Here is a 20601-nt window from a genome sequence, read left to right on the forward strand (position 1 = left end):
ATCTGCATTTAGGGCAGTCGCCCAGGTGGCAGATTCCCTATCTGTTGTTTTCCTAGCCTTTTCTTAAATGATTGCAAAGAAATTGGAAATTTATTGAACATCTCCCTTGGTAAGTTATTCCAATCCCTAACTCCCCTTCCTATAAACGAATATTTGCCCCAATTTGTCCCCTTGAATTCCAACTTTATCTTCATATTGTGATCTTTTCTAGTTTTAAAGACACCATCCAAACTTATTCGTCTACTGATGTCCTCCCACGCTATCTCTCCACTGACAGCTCGGAACATACCACTTAGTGGAGCAGCTCATCTCCTTTCTCCCAAGTCTTCCCAGCCCAAACTTTGCAACATTTTTGTAACGCTACTCTTTTGTCGGAAATCGCCCAGAACAAATCGAGCTGCTTTTCTTTGGATTTTTTCCAGTTCCTGAATCAAGTAATCCTGGTAAGGGTCCCATACACTGGAACCATACTCTAGTTGAGGTCTCACCAGAGACAAATATGCTCTCTCCTTTACATCCTTACTACAACCCCTAAATACTCTCATAACCATGTGCAGAGATCTGTACCCTTTATTTACAATCATATTTATGTGATTACCCCAATGAAGATCTTTCCTTATATTTATACCTCTAGGTATTTACAATGATCTCCAAAGGGAACTTTCACCCCATCAACGCAGTAATTAAAACTGAGAGGACTTTTCCTATTTGTGAAACTCACAACCTGACTTTTATCCCCGTTTATCATCATACCATTGCCTACTCTCCATCTCACAACATTATCGAGGTCATTTTGCAGTTGCTCACAATCTTGTAACTTATTTATTACTCTGTACAGAATAACATCATCTGCACAAAGCCTTATCTCTGATTCCACTTCTTTACACATATCATTGATATATGTATAAGAAAACATAAAGGTCCAGTAATACTGCCTTGAGGAATTCCCCTCTTAATTTTTACAGTGACAGATAAAGCTTCACTTACTCTAATTCTCTGAGTTCTATTTTCTAGAAACAGAGCCACCCATTCAGTCACTCTTTTGTCAAGTCCAATTGCACTCATTTTTGCCAGTAGTCTCCCATGATCTATTCTATCAAATGCCTTAGATAAGTCAATCGCAATACAGTCGAATTGACCAATCCAGGATATCTGCTATATCTTGCTGAAATCCTACAAGTTGGGCTTCAGTGGAATAACCTTTCCTAAACCCAAACTGCCTTCTGTCAAACCATTTATTAATTTTGCAAACATGTCTTATAGCACAAGTACAACGATTATGTGATGAAACCAAGTGTTGTGTCCAGGTCCAGGATGGAAGTTCAGGTTGGTTTGAAACAAAGAGTGGAGTCCAGCAAGGAAGTTGTCTTTCACCACTTCTCTTCATAATCATAATGGATGAAGTTTTAAAAACGGTTAAGAGAAAGGATCCAACAACTAATGCCCTGGTTTTTGCTGATGATGTAATGGTATTGGGTGAGACAGAAGTGGAAGTACAAACTAGACTAGATCTCTGGCATGAAGCTTTTACAACCTTAGGTCTCAAAATCAGCAAAACGAAGACAGTTGGCTTGGTGATGAGTAGAAACTCTCCAATTGTTCATCTAAGAATTGGAGATGAGGAGATTACAAAATATATCTAGTACCTATATTGACATATAGCCTGGAAGCAGCAACACTAGTTGTCTTCAGGCAACAGAAATGAAGTTCCTCCGTTCTTGTCTACAAAAAACAAAAATTGATAAAATAAGGAATGTGGATATCCGGCAACAGCTTGGATTGGAAAGAAGCTTGCTGGAGACTCGAGAAGTGAAGAGATTGCAATGGTATGATCGCATGAAAAGAATGGACCCTCACAGAACTCCTCGAACATACTTTGACCACAATGTTCCTGGGAAGAGAACAAGAGGAAGAACTTGTGATGTTTGGGAAAAACAGATATAGAAGGACCTTGAAATTAGAGATGTGAACTGGTGTCGCATATATGAGCAATATCTGTGGATATATAGGACAAACTGGAGGAGGCTCGTACACAACCACACCCGGTTTGCTGGAACGAAGAAATTATGATGATGATGATGATGATGAAAAATTCCATGGTGGGTGTTCTAACTCCTAGTACCCCCTCCCCCCGGTTATGACCTTACCTTTGCTGACCTACCGTACTGCTTAGGATGGAACGACATGGGATGTGTATGAAAGAGTATATATGAAGCTGCGGAAAAGAGCTAGTGAGGCTATAGGAAGTATACTGTAAATACTATTGTTGTACTCTGCTATATGGTAACTAATTGATTTACACGTTCATGAGCCAAAACTGTAATTAATAATGTTCATTTTTCTGTTTTTAATATAGCTTTCAAAGAGACTGAAACTCTTCAAAATCATACAACAGCCTTGGCAAAAAAGCATTCGTAGGCCAAGTTGTTGTGGACCTAGGTTATGCTATGTGCATAGCTCTCATCTAGGGGGCAGGAAACCCATAAAGGAAGAATAATACCACAATATGCTCATTTTTATTCAAGGCATTGCTAAAGATTACGGTAGCAAACTATGTGTTAGGCACTGCGGACGCATTCTATAACTTCCGCGTCATAGTCTCGGTAGTCACCAAACCGATAAATGCCCTTTCTCTATGTTGACGTCACCCTGGCCACTGAAAACAAGCTTCATCTCCAACGCCAAACTCAAGAATGTAAAAATATGGGTTGCGACTTAACAAAATCCGAATATAGGTATACGTCAGACCCATGAGATGACGCGCAAAATCATGAAGGGTTAACTTATTTGTTACGGTGTCGAAGGATGGTCATTAAAGGCTTTCGTGAATGAACCGGCTGCAGATATTTTGAAAATGGAAGTATCGCAGAATGTTCAAAATCCATGGGTAGACCACGTCAACAGCGAGGAGGTACCGTAGGCCGTTGAGCCGGTAAAGCATTTGAAGTTTTAACCAGTGCAAAAACACAGGAAAGCAGCCTATTTCGGTCAACAATGAGGAGGTCTGTGCCGGAAAATCATGTGAAGTCTTAATCTTCACAAAATACTTGAACTCTTAACCCGTGCAAAACAAAGGAAAGCAGCCCTATTTCGGTCAACAACGAGGAGGTTTGGGCCAGAAAATCATGTGAGGTCTTGACCTTCGCAAAACACAGCAAAGCAGCCTATTTCAGTCAACAATGAGGTGGTTTGTGCCGGAAAACCATGTAAAGTCTTAACACTCGCAAAATACAGGGAAGCAACCAGAAAATCATGTGAAGTCTTAACCTTCACAAAACATAGGAAAGTAGCCTATTTCGGTCAACAACGAGGTGGTTTGTGTCAGAAAATCATGTGAAGTCTTAAACTTCGCAAAACACAGGAAAGCAGCTTATTTCGGTCAACAACGAGGTGGTTTGTGCCGAAAATCATGTGAAGTCTTAAACTTCGTAAAACACGGGAAAGCAGCTTATTTCTGTCAACAACCAGGTGATACCGTACTCCGTTGTGCCGAAAAATCATGCGAAGTCTTAATCTTTGCAAAACACAGGAAAGCAGCTTATTTCGATCAACGAGGAAAACTTCGCAAAACACAGGAAAGCAGCTTATTTCGGTCAACAACGAGGTGGTTTGTGCCGAAAATCATGTGAAGTCTTAAACTTCGCAAAACACAGGAAAGCAGCTTATTTCGGTCAACAACGAGGTGGTTTGTGCCGAAAATCATGTGAAGTCTTAAACTTCGCAAAACACAGGAAAGCAGCTTATTTCGGTCAACAACGAGGAGGTTTGTGCCGAAAATCATGTGAAGTCTTAACCTTCGAAAAACCCAGGAAAGTAGCCTATTTCGGTCAAGTAGGTGGTTTGTTCTGTAAAATCACGTGAAGTCTTAACCTTCGCAAGACACAGGAAAGCAGCCTATTTCGGTCAACAAACAGGAGATACCGTACTCCGTTGTGCCGGAAAATCATGTGAAATCTTAACCTTCTCAAAACACAGGAAAGCAGCCTATTTCGGTAATATCTCCCGAAATGACAAATGAGCCTGATACAACTGATCATGGAAGGGAATTGTGGACGTGGCCGTAGAAGTTTACTCTGCGAGCAGAGCTACGCACAAATCTGATACGGCAAATACAACATAGGAAAATTTACTTCACGATGTTGCCTGCCTTCTGTGAAGAGTCGGCATCAGAAGAAGAGGAAGATCCACAAGAAATTGGAACAATCTAACTCGATGGCGAAGACTTGCCGTACGTGACAAATACATGTGTACAATTATTGCTGACGACGCTCAACCTACTGAAGAGATTGATGGGAGGATTTGCGCATCCTGAATGAAATGACAAAAGATAGCTGGTTTAACATGCGATCGACGAATGAACAATCATCTGAAATCATACCATTGCCTCTCCTGTCGCGCTCTCCGAAACGGAATATTGGCCGACTACATTAGACGCAGGACGGGGACAAAATATATTCAGATGGTCAGCCGGCGTGCTGCACTAACCGAAAAATGTCCCTTCTCTAAGTTGACGACACTCCCGCCACCGAAAACAATATTGATCTCCAACGCCAAATTCAAGAATGGAATGGTCGACATGCAAAGTATGGGTACAGTCCTGCACGAGGATATCTGCGAAAGTGATGTCTTGGCTGATGCAAACTGTATGGCAATGCGGATAATTTTGCCGATAATTTCTAAATAATGAAGTTTATTGATTTTCACTCAGGTACCTATACTCTTATTTTTGCTTGTGGTTAGGCGACCCATGACATTGGTATGGGAAAATGGTGATATATATAAAGAGCCCTGAGTCCATAAAGCCGAAAATCTGACCGAAGCCTAACTGGCTCCTGCCCGCAATCAGTTGTCGCAAGGGGAAATCCCTCATAAACCTGTGACTGTAGGGGGTCTGGTATCAGATCTGTTGTATTGTGTTAACAGATCTATCCGTTTAAATACCTACCTTGGATCCGCGGTGCGGGTGCAGATGGAGGAAATGCGGATGCGGATAATATTTTGTATATACGTGACTCAACAAAAAAATCCGAACGACGACGTGCCGACCTAGGAGAACATGTTCATTTGAAACTTGAAAGTTACGTTCACGTTACCTACCTCTTAATTTATGATTTCTACCAGGCACTAATTTAATTTATATTTCCAGACTGCCCATCCTTTTAGCTCATTCCTGACTTGGTGCTTGTAGTAGGCCTAATACACGGCATGTTATAGATAATTCTGTAAGGTACTACGCGATATTAATGCAATATTCGAGGCCACAGCCACTGAAAATATTTTCTGGTCACGGCCTTAGTTGCTTGGATCTTCCACGGAATTCATCCATCAAATGGAATTGCAACTAACTCATTGGATTGAGACTTGTTGTTGATGACATCATCTCCAACTCACAGGATCCACTCACTAGACCAGGGGCCTCCAAAATACGACCCACGGGTCACCATCCAGCCCGCGAAGGAATTAAATTAGGCCCTCGCCTTGCGAAAAAAAAAAAAAAGTATTGCATTGAATGAGGAGGAGAAAACCCCGTTTTACCAGGAACACAAAGAGGAATAAGCTTGTTTGTAAATGCAGCGCGCAATTCTTACGACGTGTCTAACTTTATGAGGGACCGCTAGAAGTCTTACTGTCTCTCCAACCATGGCTCTTTTAAAAATCGTTTTGTGGGACTACAGTAACTATAGGTAAGGGCAAACCTTTTCTTTGTTCAAAATGCATAAAATCAAAATACAGAGATAAATTGGGGCAAATATTCGTTTATACGAAGAGGAATTACGGATCGGGATAATTTGCCAATGGAGATGTTCGATAAATTTCTAACTTCTTTGAAAACCGAGCTCGATATCTGCAGTCGCTTAAGTGCGGCCAGTATCCAGTAATCGGGTGATAGTGGGTTCGAGCCCCACTGTCGGCAGCCCTGAAGATGGTTTTCCATGGTTTCCCATTTTCACACCTGGCAAATGCTGGTTCTGTACCTTAATTAAGGCCACGGCCGCTTCCTTCCAATCAATTCCTAGGCCTTTCCTATCCCATCGTCGCCATAAGACCTATCTGTGTCGGTGCGACGTAAAGCAAAAAAAAAAAAAAAAAAAAAAAAGAAAAGAAAAGAAAGCTTCTTTGAAATAATTTAGGAAAAGACTAGGGAAACAACTGAACAATTTATAGGGAATCTGCCACAGCCGTAAATGCAGATCAATAGTGAATGATGGCCATTATTTGAAATAGGTTATCTTTTATTTATTCAATAGGCTAAATCAGACACACAGTTTGACAGGATTCTACAAGGTACCGTACAAGGTAGGAAGGGTTCACGGGAGAGATGCGCAATAGCAAAGCAGAGTTCAGTCACCATTGATCAGCACTTAGGGTCGTCCCCCAGGTTTTCCTAACCTTTTCTTAAATGATTGCAAAGAAATTGGAAATTTATTGTACATTTCCCTTGGTAAGTTATTCCAATCCCTAACTCCCTTCCTATAAACGAATATTTGCCCCAATTTGTCCTCTTGAAAGTTGTGACGTCACGCAGGACCCTCGCGTTGAAGCTGCCCTAAATGAGGTCAAATACAGAAGAGACAATACGCGATACTTCTGGAGTTAGCCTTGTTAAAATGGGAGACAAGTCGCAAGTGGCGCTCCTAGTGGCTTGACCAGAAAATTCGCGCTAAATTCAAATATCAATGGAAATGTATATACGGAAATGGATAAATATATTACGTCTAGAAAGAAAGTGTTGCTAAGATATTAACTTCAAAGTTGCTAAAGCAATTCTGGATAAATGAATGAAGAATTATTTAACATAGGCCCCTATTATTATTTCAAGACTGAAATTAGACATATAATCAAGATGTGAAATGGACTGCTGTGAAAGGGCTTGATCTTTCATTTATGCACTACATTTTTAGCTTTAGAATTACTGCTTGAACGTTCACGGCTAGATTCTTTTTCTAATTTAAAAGCATTGCATCATATTAAAAATCTATAAATTTAGCCTCAAAAACATTCAAACTTTCCCTATAAGCAATACTTGCCATAATGCCATTACATTAGGGTAAAGCAAATTTGCATCATCATATTGTTTCAACAAAATATGTACTTTTCTTACATCACCCATATTTTCTTCAGTGCTTGACAACGCATTACGGCATTCCAAATGGGGGAACTTGGAACACAACCAGCCACACTCATATGCATATGTATTTTCCTGAATTAAATCAAACCCATAGGTCACACCTACAACAACACATCGGTATTGAAGGTTAACTGCTGCACTATACAATAAAATATGCGTATTATATTTTAAGCCAGTTAAAATATGGGTCGAGCAGGTCAGAAGATTATGAAGCTCTATAAAAATCTCTTTGTCACTGGAAGAATATATTTGTAAACACAATATTACTTACATTTTCTTGTCACGAGAGAAACGGAAGAAAGACCGCGCATTCTTCTCTACTTCATAGTTACTGCAGCCAAACACAGCACATACCTTTCTCCCCCATGTTGAGAGGAGATATCAAGGAATGACACACGCTACTATTTAATTATGACTGTCAACTCACTGAAAATGCATAAATAACACCAAAAACTTCACACACAAATACACGTGCTCTTATGACAGAATCAGTAGTTCTCAGGTCAATCCGCTAGAGAGAGCTCTAATAATCGCTGTGCACACAGAAGCTGGGAGCTAATAATACACGATAGTAATATGCCTGTCTGTATGTCTGCCTGTCTGTTAGGTCAATAGCCCAGAGACTGGTTGGATCCCCAAATAGCACCACCAAAGGTTATGCGGTTATAAGAACACCCCAAAAACCAATGGCAGCACCAAAATGAGGCGTACTAGGCAAGATGAGGAGTGAGGTAGTTTGCCATTGCTTTCCTCACTGGGTAGAAAGTACTATTGCAGCACGACTGACCTGTGAGCAGCACCTTTCATAACACTCAGATGCACTAGTCGTGTTCTGAATGTCATTACTCAGCACTACCCATACCCCAGCAGCTTCCATATTGTCACAGCCATGGATGTTGACTGGGACTTCGGTGGAAGCTACACTTTACTCTGGCCTGTGCCAAGAGATGGAGATAGTAATATATCTGTGCTGTATAAGAAACCGTGTGTGTTTATTTTATGTGATAAAACGTAAAAACGCTGTAATAGTGTACACTTTTCAGTATGGTTTGTTGTGCCATTGCAGGCTACACAAATAATAGCAGGCACGCGAAGGAACGAAACATACACTTTCATGTATTCCCTAAAGTCACTCGTGGCAGTAAGAAGTGATGAAGACATTAATGAAGCTATCTTTCTCAGCTTCGAGGGTTCGGAACATTTTATGACCATCCTCTTCCGACAGCTGTGACGCAAAGGGTAAAATCATTGCTTCTCAGCTTCACTGCTTCCGAGGCGATAAGAAATTCCAACTGTTCACCGGAAGATTATGAAACATTACGTCCAAATATGTTATATGCTACTGGAAAAAAAAAAAAAAAAAAAAAAAAAGAGGATTGGCGTATGGCTTTTAGTGCCGGGAGTGTCCGAGGACAAGTTCGGCTCGTCAGATGCAGGTCTTGACGCCCGTAGGCGACCTGTGCGTCATGATGAGGATGAAATGACGATGAAGACGACACATGCATCCAGCCTCCGTGCCTGTGAAATCAACCAATTAAGGTTAAAATTCCCGACCCTGCCAGGAATCGAACCCGGGACCCCTGTGACCAAAGGCCATGGTGCCGAATTATATGCTACTGATGAAGTCGATCATACCTCCGATATCGTGTGCCAGTCTAAGGTCAGCGTTGAGTCCACAACATCCTGTTCTTTACCGGAGGATGAGCAATGGTTAAATTCCTTGAAGAGCTAGCGAAACAGCTCGAGGACAGTCGCGAAACCAAGGACCGTGATGAGCTGCTTGGAGACTTCACCGGCTATATAGCTTTTAGGGTAAAGAAGAAGAACCTCGATAGAGAACGCGATTATGGAGAGAAAACAGGTCAACCTACAAGGGAAGTTAGATTCCAAAAACGTCTAGAGACAGTTTGATGCAGCTCACAGAGAGATGGCACATCACGGTAGTGCAGATGGAAAAAGAGTTCAAATTTTACGACAGTAAAGAACTGAAAGAGGTTTCTAACATCACCACAAACCTTACGGATATCCTGAAGAAGAAATTCCCTGAAATTTATGAGTTTGCAAGTTGCTTCGTGAAAAGCCGTTCTTTTATTCGAATGAACGCTTTAAACAAAAGTAGGGGCCGATGACCTCGATGTTAGGCTCCTTTAAACAACAAACATCCATCAGCATCAATCATAAACAAAAGTAAGACATTCAGGAGACCGGGTTTCAGTTAATACAATACCGATAAAGAATTAAGAAAAGCAAAGAAATTCCACTGATGCTGTAGATAAGAGTTTTTTTTTCAAATGCCAGCATTATTCTTTGTGTATAACACACCTGTTACTTTTATTTTATTTTATGAAAGGCAGTTTAATTTACAAAGCCTATCTAATGTTAACGTGGAATTTGTCAGTTCCTGGGAGTTTGAGAACATTTAGTGTACTGTTTGTGTTGTGGACAGTTATAGTTTCCTTACATTTGCTGTTTGTGTTGTTGAGAGTGTGTATAGTTTCCTAATATTTTTTGTAACAACGGACAGACTTCTTGAAGTCATCAAGCTTTAATGTTCGAGTCTATAACAATTAGAGCCCCCTTGTCATTGTTATCATAGGTGTTGAGAACATGAACATATGGAATAATCATTCCACTGCGATCACAGTCTTAGCATTGTTACAACCTTTTATATAGATCGAAACACTTCAGAAACGCTGCTTTATTCACACTGTATTTGATCTCCTATTATTACTCTAATGTTGTAGTGAAGTGGAATGCCTTTTCAGAGGTGATTTTAAATTATTAATGAAGTTCTCTTATCTCTAACTTGTAGCTAAAACAGAATAGCTCACAGCTGTGTATTACCCTCGTTGGTAGTGCCTCATACAGAAACAAGGCCTGAGGGTTCTCGATACGTCACCGACGGCCAAGTGTGGTGGGGAGACCTGCGCGATCCCTATCTCTTACTCTACCTTGAAATTCTAGATCTTAAAAGCAAGTTTCATACCTCTTACTATCGAGTTTTAGACTGTGCACTGAAAACATTGTATAATTTATTTTATTAATTTGTTCACAGTTTTTTATTCTTGATAAAATGTTTTGATCCGATCCTCACTGAGATTCAAAGCTTGATATGTGGTCCTCAGAGTCCAATCATTTAGAGACTTCTGCACTTGGCCATTCATTAATTACTTACTTCAGAGGCATCTCGAACCTCATTCGGTCCATAGCCTCGCCAACCAGTTTACCATACTGTATCCTTACGCCGCAAGCAGCCTATTTTACTGATGATTATAACCAACTTATCGTAAGACTTCCTGACGGTCTCTTTCCTCAAGATTCCCTTATATCACCTCTCTTATCGCGCCTAGTTGTTTTCTCAAGGCATGGCCATGAGATCCTAATCTTCTCGCCTTGATTCCAGAATTCTTGTAAAACTCTCTCAACTCTCTATTGTTCCTTCTCCTCCATTTCCCATTTCCATCAACAGGGTCAAACATCTCCCTTAGGACCTTTTCTAAAACGCAGAGAACCGAGCTCGATAGCTGCAGTCGCTTAAGTGCGGCCAGTATCCACTAATCGGAGATAGTGGGTTCGAACCCCACTGTCGGCAGCCCTGAAGATGGTTTTCCGTGGTTTCCCATTTTCCCACCAGGCAAATGCTGGGGCTGTACCTTAATTAAGGCCACGACCACTTCCTTCCCATTCCTAGGCCTTTCCTCTCCCATCGTCGCCATGACATATCTGTGTTGGTGCAAAAAAAAAACATGCAGTGAGTTTGCTTTCTGTCTTTTCTTATTAGTGTCCATAATTCAGAGCCGTACAATACTACTGGTTGTTTTCCATTTTTGCGATAGTAATTTGGCTATTATCATGTCTCGCAGACCAAACCGTATTTGCTGTACGCATTCTGGCTGAGGCTGAGGTCTCTTCCATTAAGTTGTTATCTCTCGTAATCAATCCTCCTAAATATCTGACTTCCTTCTTACCTCTTTTAAAATCATCCCGTCGATATTAAATTCCTAAATTAGGACGTAAGCACAGGAACCCATGCCAATTAAAAAATATATCTTTGACGTAAAATTGTTGTTTCTAATTTGCCTCTAAAATCCCCTATGGTTTATCAAATGTAAACATCAGGGAAATTAGTAAGCCTTAAATATGAAGGGAGGAACTGAATGGTTCTTGTATGTCACGCTACCACTAAAACAAATCATTTATCCAGCCAGGCTCTTGAGTTATGAAGATCGATTAAGTAATGAAGACATTGTGTTATCTTATCTACCGTGAGTGGTTAAAGGCAATCGCTCATATTCGGATGGCAGACCATCATGTGCATTACCAGTGACTTCACTACCGTCTCTCGCATTGCTGCAGCCGTGAGTCTGGTGAGTTATGGAGGACAACGCTCCATATGTGTCTTCGCCATTTTCATTTCCATGTTAACCCTCAAGAAGTCACGCAGGGTATTGGTAAAACACCATGTGCACTATTCCAGCTGTCGTTGGTGATCAGTGATCACTATTGGCTAGCCTGCGATAACCTTTAGTACGTTTCAGAGAGACTGTGATCTAGCAGCGTGTGTGACTGCTTGAATGGATACGATATTGCTGCTAACTAAAAGCTTTCTTAACGTCCGAGATGTTGCCATTACCCCGAGCGAATGCCAGTACAAGTGCTAGTGCCTTGTTGATTTCATTACTTGGTTCTTGAAACTAACCATTTTTTCTCTGTTGTGTGATTTGGTCGGAACCCTGTACATAGCGTATGCCATTGGCGGGTAAAGTTCTGGAGATTTTTATCTGTCATTCTAATTTTTTTAGAGTATGTGAAAATAATGTCCATTATTTTCATTCCATTCATTTATTTGGTATATTTGCTCCACAGAGTAGAACATTTTTTTTTTGCAATGCTATAGTGCAGATATCTTTGCTAATTGTAAAGCAATTATTTTCGATAAACGATAATCATTATTCATGCTACAGAACTAAATGAAAATTGGGGTGTTTTCATCACCCCGCGCAAGTACTAACGTTACGAAAATAGGCGCGACTTCTTGAGGGTTAACCACTACGTCCTTATCTCGAGAAAAGAGTATCTACTAAAATATACTGTGAACATTTCCTTATATATATTGCATTTTTCTTTGGATCTGGAAGTGTTAAGAAAGCAAGATGATTATTTCCTACTTGATACTGAATTGTTCGATTGATTGACGTCTGAGGGATGTGGAGAGAGATGTCAGAGATGTTCATAACAACACAAAGTCTGTTCTGAGAAGTTGAAAGGTTTGTCAACTTTCTCACAGATGCACAAGTAATAACCGACGTAAAGCCTATGCTTTTGGTAAATAGAAGAAAAATTTTGATGTGTCACGAAAAGGAATCGATAGCACATGCACAGTATTTCATCAGTCATTATCTTCCCTTTCTCAGAGTTACGTCTCAAAACTAACGGTTACAAACTAGTAACTAAATAACATTCTAATGCGTCTCAAAATTCACGACTCCGGACAGCAGGTGCTTGCGATGACCGCCGGAGGGATGAAGTAGCGCGGTGATTCGCGCACCAGGATTCTCCGGAGGCCACACACCATTATTGTAAATTTAAGTCAAAGGAGAAAAATACGTTACATTAGTTTTAAGACCACAGCAAACTATTTTAATAATAATAATAATAATAATAATAATAATAATAATAATAATACCCCTCTGTTTCTTTCATTCACCAGCCATTATTTTCCCCTGTGGGTTGGGGTGGCAGAATAACATTCACAGTATCCCCTGCCTGTCGTAAGTTGTGACTAAAAGGGGCCCCAGGGGCTCTTAAATTATTTAAGAAAAGTCTAGATAAACAACTGATAAGCAATCTGCCACCATGGTGACTGACCTAAATGCATATCAGTGGCGATTGATTGATTGATTGATTGATTGATTGATTGATTGATTGATTGATTGATTGATTGATTGATTGATTGATTGATTGATTGATTGATTGATTGATTGATTGATTGATAGAGCTTGGGTTGGCGACCGCGGGGTCCTTAGCTGAGACCAAACATTGCTTCCATTCACTTCTGGCAGGCTCCTTGCTTTCGTCTATCCTAACCGACTTTCCTTAGTCAACTCTTGTTCTTTTGCGACCCCGACGTTATTAGGTCTCCTAGGCCTAGGGAGTTTTTCATTTACACGCCCTTCTTGGCCCTTATCTTTCTTTGCCCGATACCTTCATTTTCCGATTTCCCCTCTGATTAGCATTAATAGAGGACGGCTGCCCAGTTGCACTCCCTCTTAAAACAGTAATCACCACCACATTTTCATTCACTGTTTTAATAATAATAATAATAATAATAATAATAATAATAATAATAATAATAATAATAATAATAATGTTATTTGCTTTACGTCCCACTAACTACTTTTGACGGTTTCGGAGACGCCGAGGTGCCGGAATTTAGTCCCGCAGGAGTTCTTTTACGTGCCAGTAAATCTACCGACACGAGGCTGACGTATTTGAGCACCTTCAAATACCACCGAACTGAGCCAGGATCGAACATGCCAAGTTGGGGTCAGAAGGCCAGCGCCTCAACCGTCTGAGCCAGCTTCACTGTTTTCAACCCTTATTGATTTATATTGACCATTCCCACATTTTTTGGCTGGAGAGAGAACCACTACCACAAAATATCACTATCATTATCATCATTTGCGATCTGGAGTCTTTTTGAAGTCATTCAGCAACAGAATTTCAAAGATAGAGACTAGCGACTTCGCCATGTTTTAGATAAAATTTGGATGGATATTAATTTAATCTGTATATAGTCTATAATATGTATTTGCTAGTGAGATGTAGTGCTAGTAATACCATTCCTTATGCAGTCAGTCCCTGTTATAAATGGTGTGAAAATATCACTCATAGGGTCGGTTGGTGCATGCATTTCAGTGAGCTTGGCAGACTGATATATAGTAGTAACGTCTCGCTCGGTGAGGAAAGCAACGGGAAACTACATCATTCCTCATTTCCCTAGTATGCCTCTTCAATGACACCTAGGCTAATTATGACAGCTGTTGGTGGAGCTGTGGAGGACCAAACCAGCCTTCGGACTTAATATCCAACATATATACATACATACATACATACATACATACATACATACATACATACATACATACATACATACATACATACATACATACATACATACATACATACATACATACATACATACATATATAATAATAGTTGTGTCTGTACATTGCTCAGAATGTAAAAAAGAATGTTTTTTTCGGTATCGGTCGTGTCCACAGTAATAAGGACATGCCCTTTTTAATTTCCCGTCATGTCGGTCTCTCTCTTTTTTTTTTTGCTAGTTGTTTTACGTCGCACCGACACCAGATAGGTCTTATGGCGACGATGGGGTAGGAGAGGGCTAGGAGTGGGAAGGAAGCGGCCGTGGCCTTAATTAAGGTACATCCCCAGCATTTGAATGGTGTGAAAATGGGAAACCACGGAAAACCATCTTCAAGGCTGCCGACAGTGGGGTTCGAACCCACTATCTCCCGGATGCAAGCTTACAGCTGCGCGCCCCTAACCGCACGGCCAACTCGCCCGGTTGTCTGTGTGTCTATCTGTCTGTATATACGTACGTATGTATGGGCATCACGAGAAAATGTCTGAAGAGAATTTAATGAAAATAGGTATGTAAATGCGGGCAATGATGCACTTCAATCTGGGCTATAAAAATTTTTATTCACGCTGAGGGAAATGATAGTTTAGGGGATGGACTAAAATGTAATTGTCGAATATTTACGTTATTAATGGTTCTATCGATAAAATTTATACTACATAATTAAAGTTATATCTTATATATTTTTACTGTACCAGCTATGATAACAGAGATATTCGTATCCATTTCAAGGCCGAACCACGAGAAAATGGCTGAACAGAATGTAATAAAAATCGGTATGTAAAGTCTGGAAATAAAGTGCTACAGTTTAGGTTATAAATAATTTGTATTCACGCTGGATGAAATGGTAGTTTAGAGGAAGGTGCCTAAAATGTATTTTTTTTAAAATACCTATGTTATTGGTCCTATCGAAAAGTATGACATTACATACCGCAACAAAAGTTATAGAGAATACAAGTTCCAATCATTTGTATCTTATACAGTTTTACCGTACCGTACCGACTTAATGAATTTACACTTTTGTTTCTTAGTCCATATCAACTCCAAGAACTGCTAACATGGAAACATTGTTGAACAGTGTTAACTGGCGATGGATATTGTCATGATTGTCTTAAGATGTAAAATCACGTGGCCATCGGTCCGTATCGAAAGGACAAATATGAAGATGATTATACAAATGAGAAGAAATCGTAAAGGAACGATGGATTGAAGAATGAGACAAGTGGGAGTCACGAAAGAAGCTCAGAGTCGGAAGAATGATAAATGTGAAGGCCTAAAATACCGCAAGCTCATAAAACTGACCAACCAACCAAACCCCATGGCGCAACAGCCCCGAAGGGCCATGACCTACCAAGCGATCGCTGCTCAATCCGAAGGTCTGCAGATTACGAGGTGTCGTGTGGTCAGCACGACGAAATCCTCTCGGCCGTTATTCTTGGCTTTCTAGACCGGGGACCTCACTGTCAGATAACTCCTCAACTGTAATCACGTAGGCTGAGTGGACCTCGAACCAGTCCTCAGGTACAGGTAAAATACCTGACCTGACCGGGAATCGAACCCGGGGCCTCCGGGTAAGAGGCAGGCACTTTACCTCTACAACCCTACACCGCGGGGCCGGCAAAACTGATCAACAGTAACATTATATTGACGATTGTTGTGAAGGTTTTTTTTTTTTTTTTTGCTATTTGCTTTACGTCGCACCGACACAGATATGTCTTATGGCGACGGTGGGATAGGAAAGGCCTAGGAAGTGGAAGGAAGCGGCCGTGGCCTTGATTAAGGTACAGCCCCGGCATTTGCCTGGCGTGAAAATGGGAAACCACGGAAAACCATCTTCAGGGCTGCCGACAGTGGGACTCGAACCCACTATCTCCCGATTACTGGATACTGGCCGCACTTAAACGACTGCAGCTATCGAGCTCGGTTGTTGTGATGTAATGTCTTTTCTGCTGCTACCCATCTCCGATAGATGGGATTACTGCTGCGTCCCGAGTAAAACAACATGCCTGAATACTGACGGAAAGTAGCTAGGGAGTCAGATAACTTTCCACATTCTATATGATTGTTCCGTCATCGCGGGGTACTACAGCTAGTGACTTCATAAATTTGGTGAGCCAAGTAGTCAGTACTATAATATAAGCATTGCGCTCCGTGCAACCGCGTGGGGCAACATATTAATCTGTGCATTTTAAGTAACAGCATCTGAGAGTGCGTGACTCATTCATACGTGTGGAGCATGAGTTCATATTATTTTCGGAAAGCTTATCAGAAACCGTCCGTCCTACCCGCTCACCAGCGGCGTATACTGAGTCCAAGACGTGGGTTACCACTAGACTTAGGTTACTCCTTTGCGATGGTTTGTTTAGTGAATGTCAAGCCTTTTAAGCGTTTTGAACTGCAACGAAGAACAGTTGCCTTATGGATAATACAGGATAAACAGTGGCATAATTACCCGTACTGCTTGGTCTTAAGAGTAAAAGAGAAAAGGTTGCACATAACCGGCCATTAACAAAAGGCAAAGAGGCGAAACTCCAACACTCCTTATACAAATTACTAAAAACCTAAGTGGGCTTACGGTCCAAAGATACAGAGGTTAATCCCATACTACAAGAGGGTGACTAAAGGAGGAACCTTTAAAGCCAAGACGAGATTTACAAAATGTAGAGTTTGAAAACTTTAGTCACCCAATTGCAAGGTTGAATGGGAGAAGGCAGAGGGTCACCACTCTTCTTTCCCTTACATCACATATTTCCCGGTAGGGAATAGAAGAGTCCTCAGACTTCGCCGAAAATCCTACATTTAAACCACCAGTTTACAAAATTACATTAAAAGAAAACGGCTAAAATCTTCCCCTCAAACTACCCGCAGGCGCTATCACATGTTTAGGCAAATTCTGTCATTCTCTTGTATCGCTGGATATTCTTCAAGCAGGCCACGCCCCTGCGTCCTAGGCCTCCGTCAAGGCACACTCCCAAGCACTGGAGCAATTCAGACAAGACGGTCCTAAAATGCCCTGCTTATGCAGTTCCGTAAGTGGAAGCTTCCCGATTTAATTGAACCACACTTTGCTGATAGTCTGGATTCCTGTACACAGCCCCGGTTTTGATTGGCTAGAGTACATATTTACAAGCATCTGATATTTAGATTACAGTAGAAGAGGAACCAGCTGAAGTGTTGACAACTTCGGTACATTCAAGAAAAGCAGTCTTCAAAAAAGGTTTACCAATAACCAAAATGAAATTTCCTAAGTTCTAGGCTTGTTTTTGGTGCGTGCGAGTCAGCTAACAAAATAATGTTAGAGCCATGTAACTGTAGAAGAAGAAATTATTTGGGAGTTTACAAGTTCAAGATGACCGTAGAGAAGGCGCGCACTTTAAATAGCCAGGAACACACTTCATACAAACAAAACACATCACTCTACCATTCACCAGAGAAACACGGAATAGTGATGACGTTCCACCACACAGGGTTGGGTCAGGAAGGGTATTCAGCCGTGAAACTAGACCTAACTACGGTACGGACTGACTAATGAATTTAGTAATATTACTTTCCCACTGTGGATGGGGCCGGCAGTACACACTCACGGTATCTCTAGCCTGTCGTAAACGGCGTCTAAAAACCGTCCCAGAGGCTTTGATATTTTTTTAGCATTTTCGAGCCTGACATTACTTCCAGTTACTTGTGTCAGGCTACTTGCTTTCATATTTCTTATCCGACCTCCCTTGGTCAACTGTTGTTCTTTTTCTGTCTCAACGGTATTAAGTTTCCGAGGCATGGAGAGTCTTTCATTGTCAAGCCCTTTATGGTGCTTGTATTTCTTTGGACATTACATTCATTCTAAGCATTGTTGGAATTTTACATATTTTGCTTAGGATGGTTGCCCAGTTATACTTCCCCTTGAGTCAATGAAAACTTGATACACTGCATTCCTTCAGACCATTAACAAATGAAACTGACCAATTAAAGGCTGATGTATATAAAATACACGCATTAGTGTAAGTAACCACCAAACACACACTTTCCTTGAAATATACTGGTGATTCAAATTTTGCGCAATGAATGATGGCATTACATAGATAATAATAGTTTGTATGTAGATACGATAATAAGCTTTTGGGCTTTTGTTTTTCACAGAGAACTTTGCTCTGCGTCTTCAAAAGATAATCTCGTCTGTTCACGAGCAAGACTTGTCTAAAAATGAATGAAGGTTTGAATCACTTGAACTTAAGAATGCTTTACCGTTGTCTATACTAAGTGGTCTCGCGTTTGCCTGTGCGCAGTGTGAACCATCTCGTGATGAGAATACGAATTTAGAAAAAAAATCAGAAAGAAATATTAATAGTGAAAGGACAGGGAAGAGATCTACGTATATAAATCCTTAATGGCTGGCAACCACGTATTACTTAAGTGACAGAGAGTATCCCTGTTGAAATACGTATTTCCACAGCTTCCCGTATAATCCCAGACCTGTAGTGTTTAGTGTGGGTAAGAGCCATCGGGTCGGCGGATGCAGGGTGAGTCTGGGCCCACAAGTGGCCACGGCTGGTCCGTGGTCCGACAGCTCTGCACTCTGACCGGCCAACCGAGCAGAGGAGGGATGGCCACGGCTCTACGCCTCTGAATTCGGTAGACAGAGAGGGGCTGGTCCCCACCTTCGGCCGTCTTGAAAATTGTTTTCCGTGGTTTTCCATTCTCCTGCACTAAGGTGAATGCCGAGAGAGTTCCTAGTATACGCAACAAACGCCTACCCCCTCACTTTCTCCAAGCATCTCCTGGTGTTTTTTTTTTTTTTTGCTATTTGTTTTACGTCGCACCGACACAGATAGGTCTTTGGCGACGATGGGATAGGAAAGGCCTAGGAAGTGGAAGGAAGCGGCCGTGGCCTTAATTAAGGTACAGCCCCGGCATTTGCCTGGTGTGAAAATGGGAAACCACGGAAAACCATCTTCAGGGCTGCCGACAGTGGGGCTCGAACCCACTATCTCCCGATTACTGGTCTCCTGGTCTGAGAGACGACGTGACCGTCTAAGAGGCTCACCTCCTTCTTCAAGGAAGGAAGGAAAACATTTTAGTAGTAGTCGAACATCTTGGAACGCGACATAAATAGGGCGTGCTCAGCTATTGCTGATTTGTCTGGCTGGTTGAGACGGATATTACGTTGGAGTTCCTTGATACGAGTACCAATGGAACCGGAATGTTTGGCTAATGTATACCTTGCCGCAAGTACAGGGAATTTTGTACACCCCAGGGTGTATTTTGTATGGCTTATTACTAAGAGTGGTGCAGCCTTTGTAAGGTGTGTTATAAGTACAATGTGCCTTTAAAAATATAAACAAGATCTTGCACGAATAAACTGCAGGCAGATAAAAGAATACATAGAAGTACACATTGCTATACAACATACTCACTATTCTTATCCAAGCACTTGTTCAAGACACCGATGTTGGCAAGACAGAAATCTGCTTCCAGTCTCTGAAGCCACGTCATGATGTTCATCCTCGTGCTTCATCAACGATCCGAAGAGATGGAAATCACTGGTGGCCTGGTCATCGCTCAGCCCAGCTCGACAAGGTTTGCCTCTTTCTAGTTGAGATAAAGAGCATAGAGCTGTGTTAGTATGTGTCTTTTTTTTTTTTTTTTTTTTTTTTTTTTTTTTTTTTTTTTTTTTGTGGAAGGGTGCCGTGAGGCTCCGCCCCGCCTCACAGCCCGTGGTGACCTACCTGTTTGGACAAATGACCGACAAGCGAGTACTAACGCAGGAACATAGCCTAGTACAGGAGTACAGAATAACTTGAGGTGCAAAGGCTAGTCTTCTGCCAGCTACTTCCACCCCTCCGTAAAGGAGAAGTTATGAGAAACCTCCCTAAACCCACCAGGCAATCCCATATCTCCTTTCGGCACTGGTTACCCTGTCGCGGTCATACCAAGACATCCCCGGCGCTAGACCACTGCCGCTCAAGAGCCACTGTCACCCCCGGTCCATGGCCGCCTGCAAGGCTTTCAAGGTAGAAAATGGAGAAGATAATAAAATAAGAAAGAAATGTTGGCGCGCGGTCGAGAGAGAATAAATAAATAAGAAGTACGGTAGTCTTGCAAACGACCATGCGGATGGCCAGTAATGCGAAAGCTCTTCCCAAAGGAGCTACTTCGCATACCCCCTTCAAATTAGGATATTATTGCAGCCGCCACTTATAACATTAAGGACGGACCACATAGAGAATGTGGTGACGCACTATTGTTGTCACAGCGCTGGTGGTGGTGAATATTGTTTTAAGAGGACGTACAACTGGGCAATCATCCTCCAATAACA

At 41.4% G+C, this 20601-nt stretch overlaps 1 protein-coding gene across 3 annotated transcripts in view; it reads left to right on the plus strand.

Annotated features, from left to right (window-relative positions):
• Positions 1-11397: 11397 nt before the first annotated feature.
• Positions 11398-20601, plus strand: part of LOC136863232 (uncharacterized) — a 139394-nt gene continuing 130190 nt past the window's right edge. For all 3 annotated transcript variants that reach the window (XM_067139610.2, XM_067139620.2, XM_067139628.2), the window contains exon 1: positions 11398-11496. In XM_067139610.2, the coding sequence (XP_066995711.2) occupies positions 11440-11496 (57 nt within the window). In that variant the 5' untranslated portion in view covers positions 11398-11439. The remainder of the gene's footprint in view (positions 11497-20601) is intronic.

The sequence above is a fragment of the Anabrus simplex genome, chromosome 1 (assembly GCF_040414725.1).
Source record: "Anabrus simplex isolate iqAnaSimp1 chromosome 1, ASM4041472v1, whole genome shotgun sequence".
Classification (NCBI taxonomy): domain Eukaryota; kingdom Metazoa; phylum Arthropoda; class Insecta; order Orthoptera; family Tettigoniidae; genus Anabrus; species Anabrus simplex.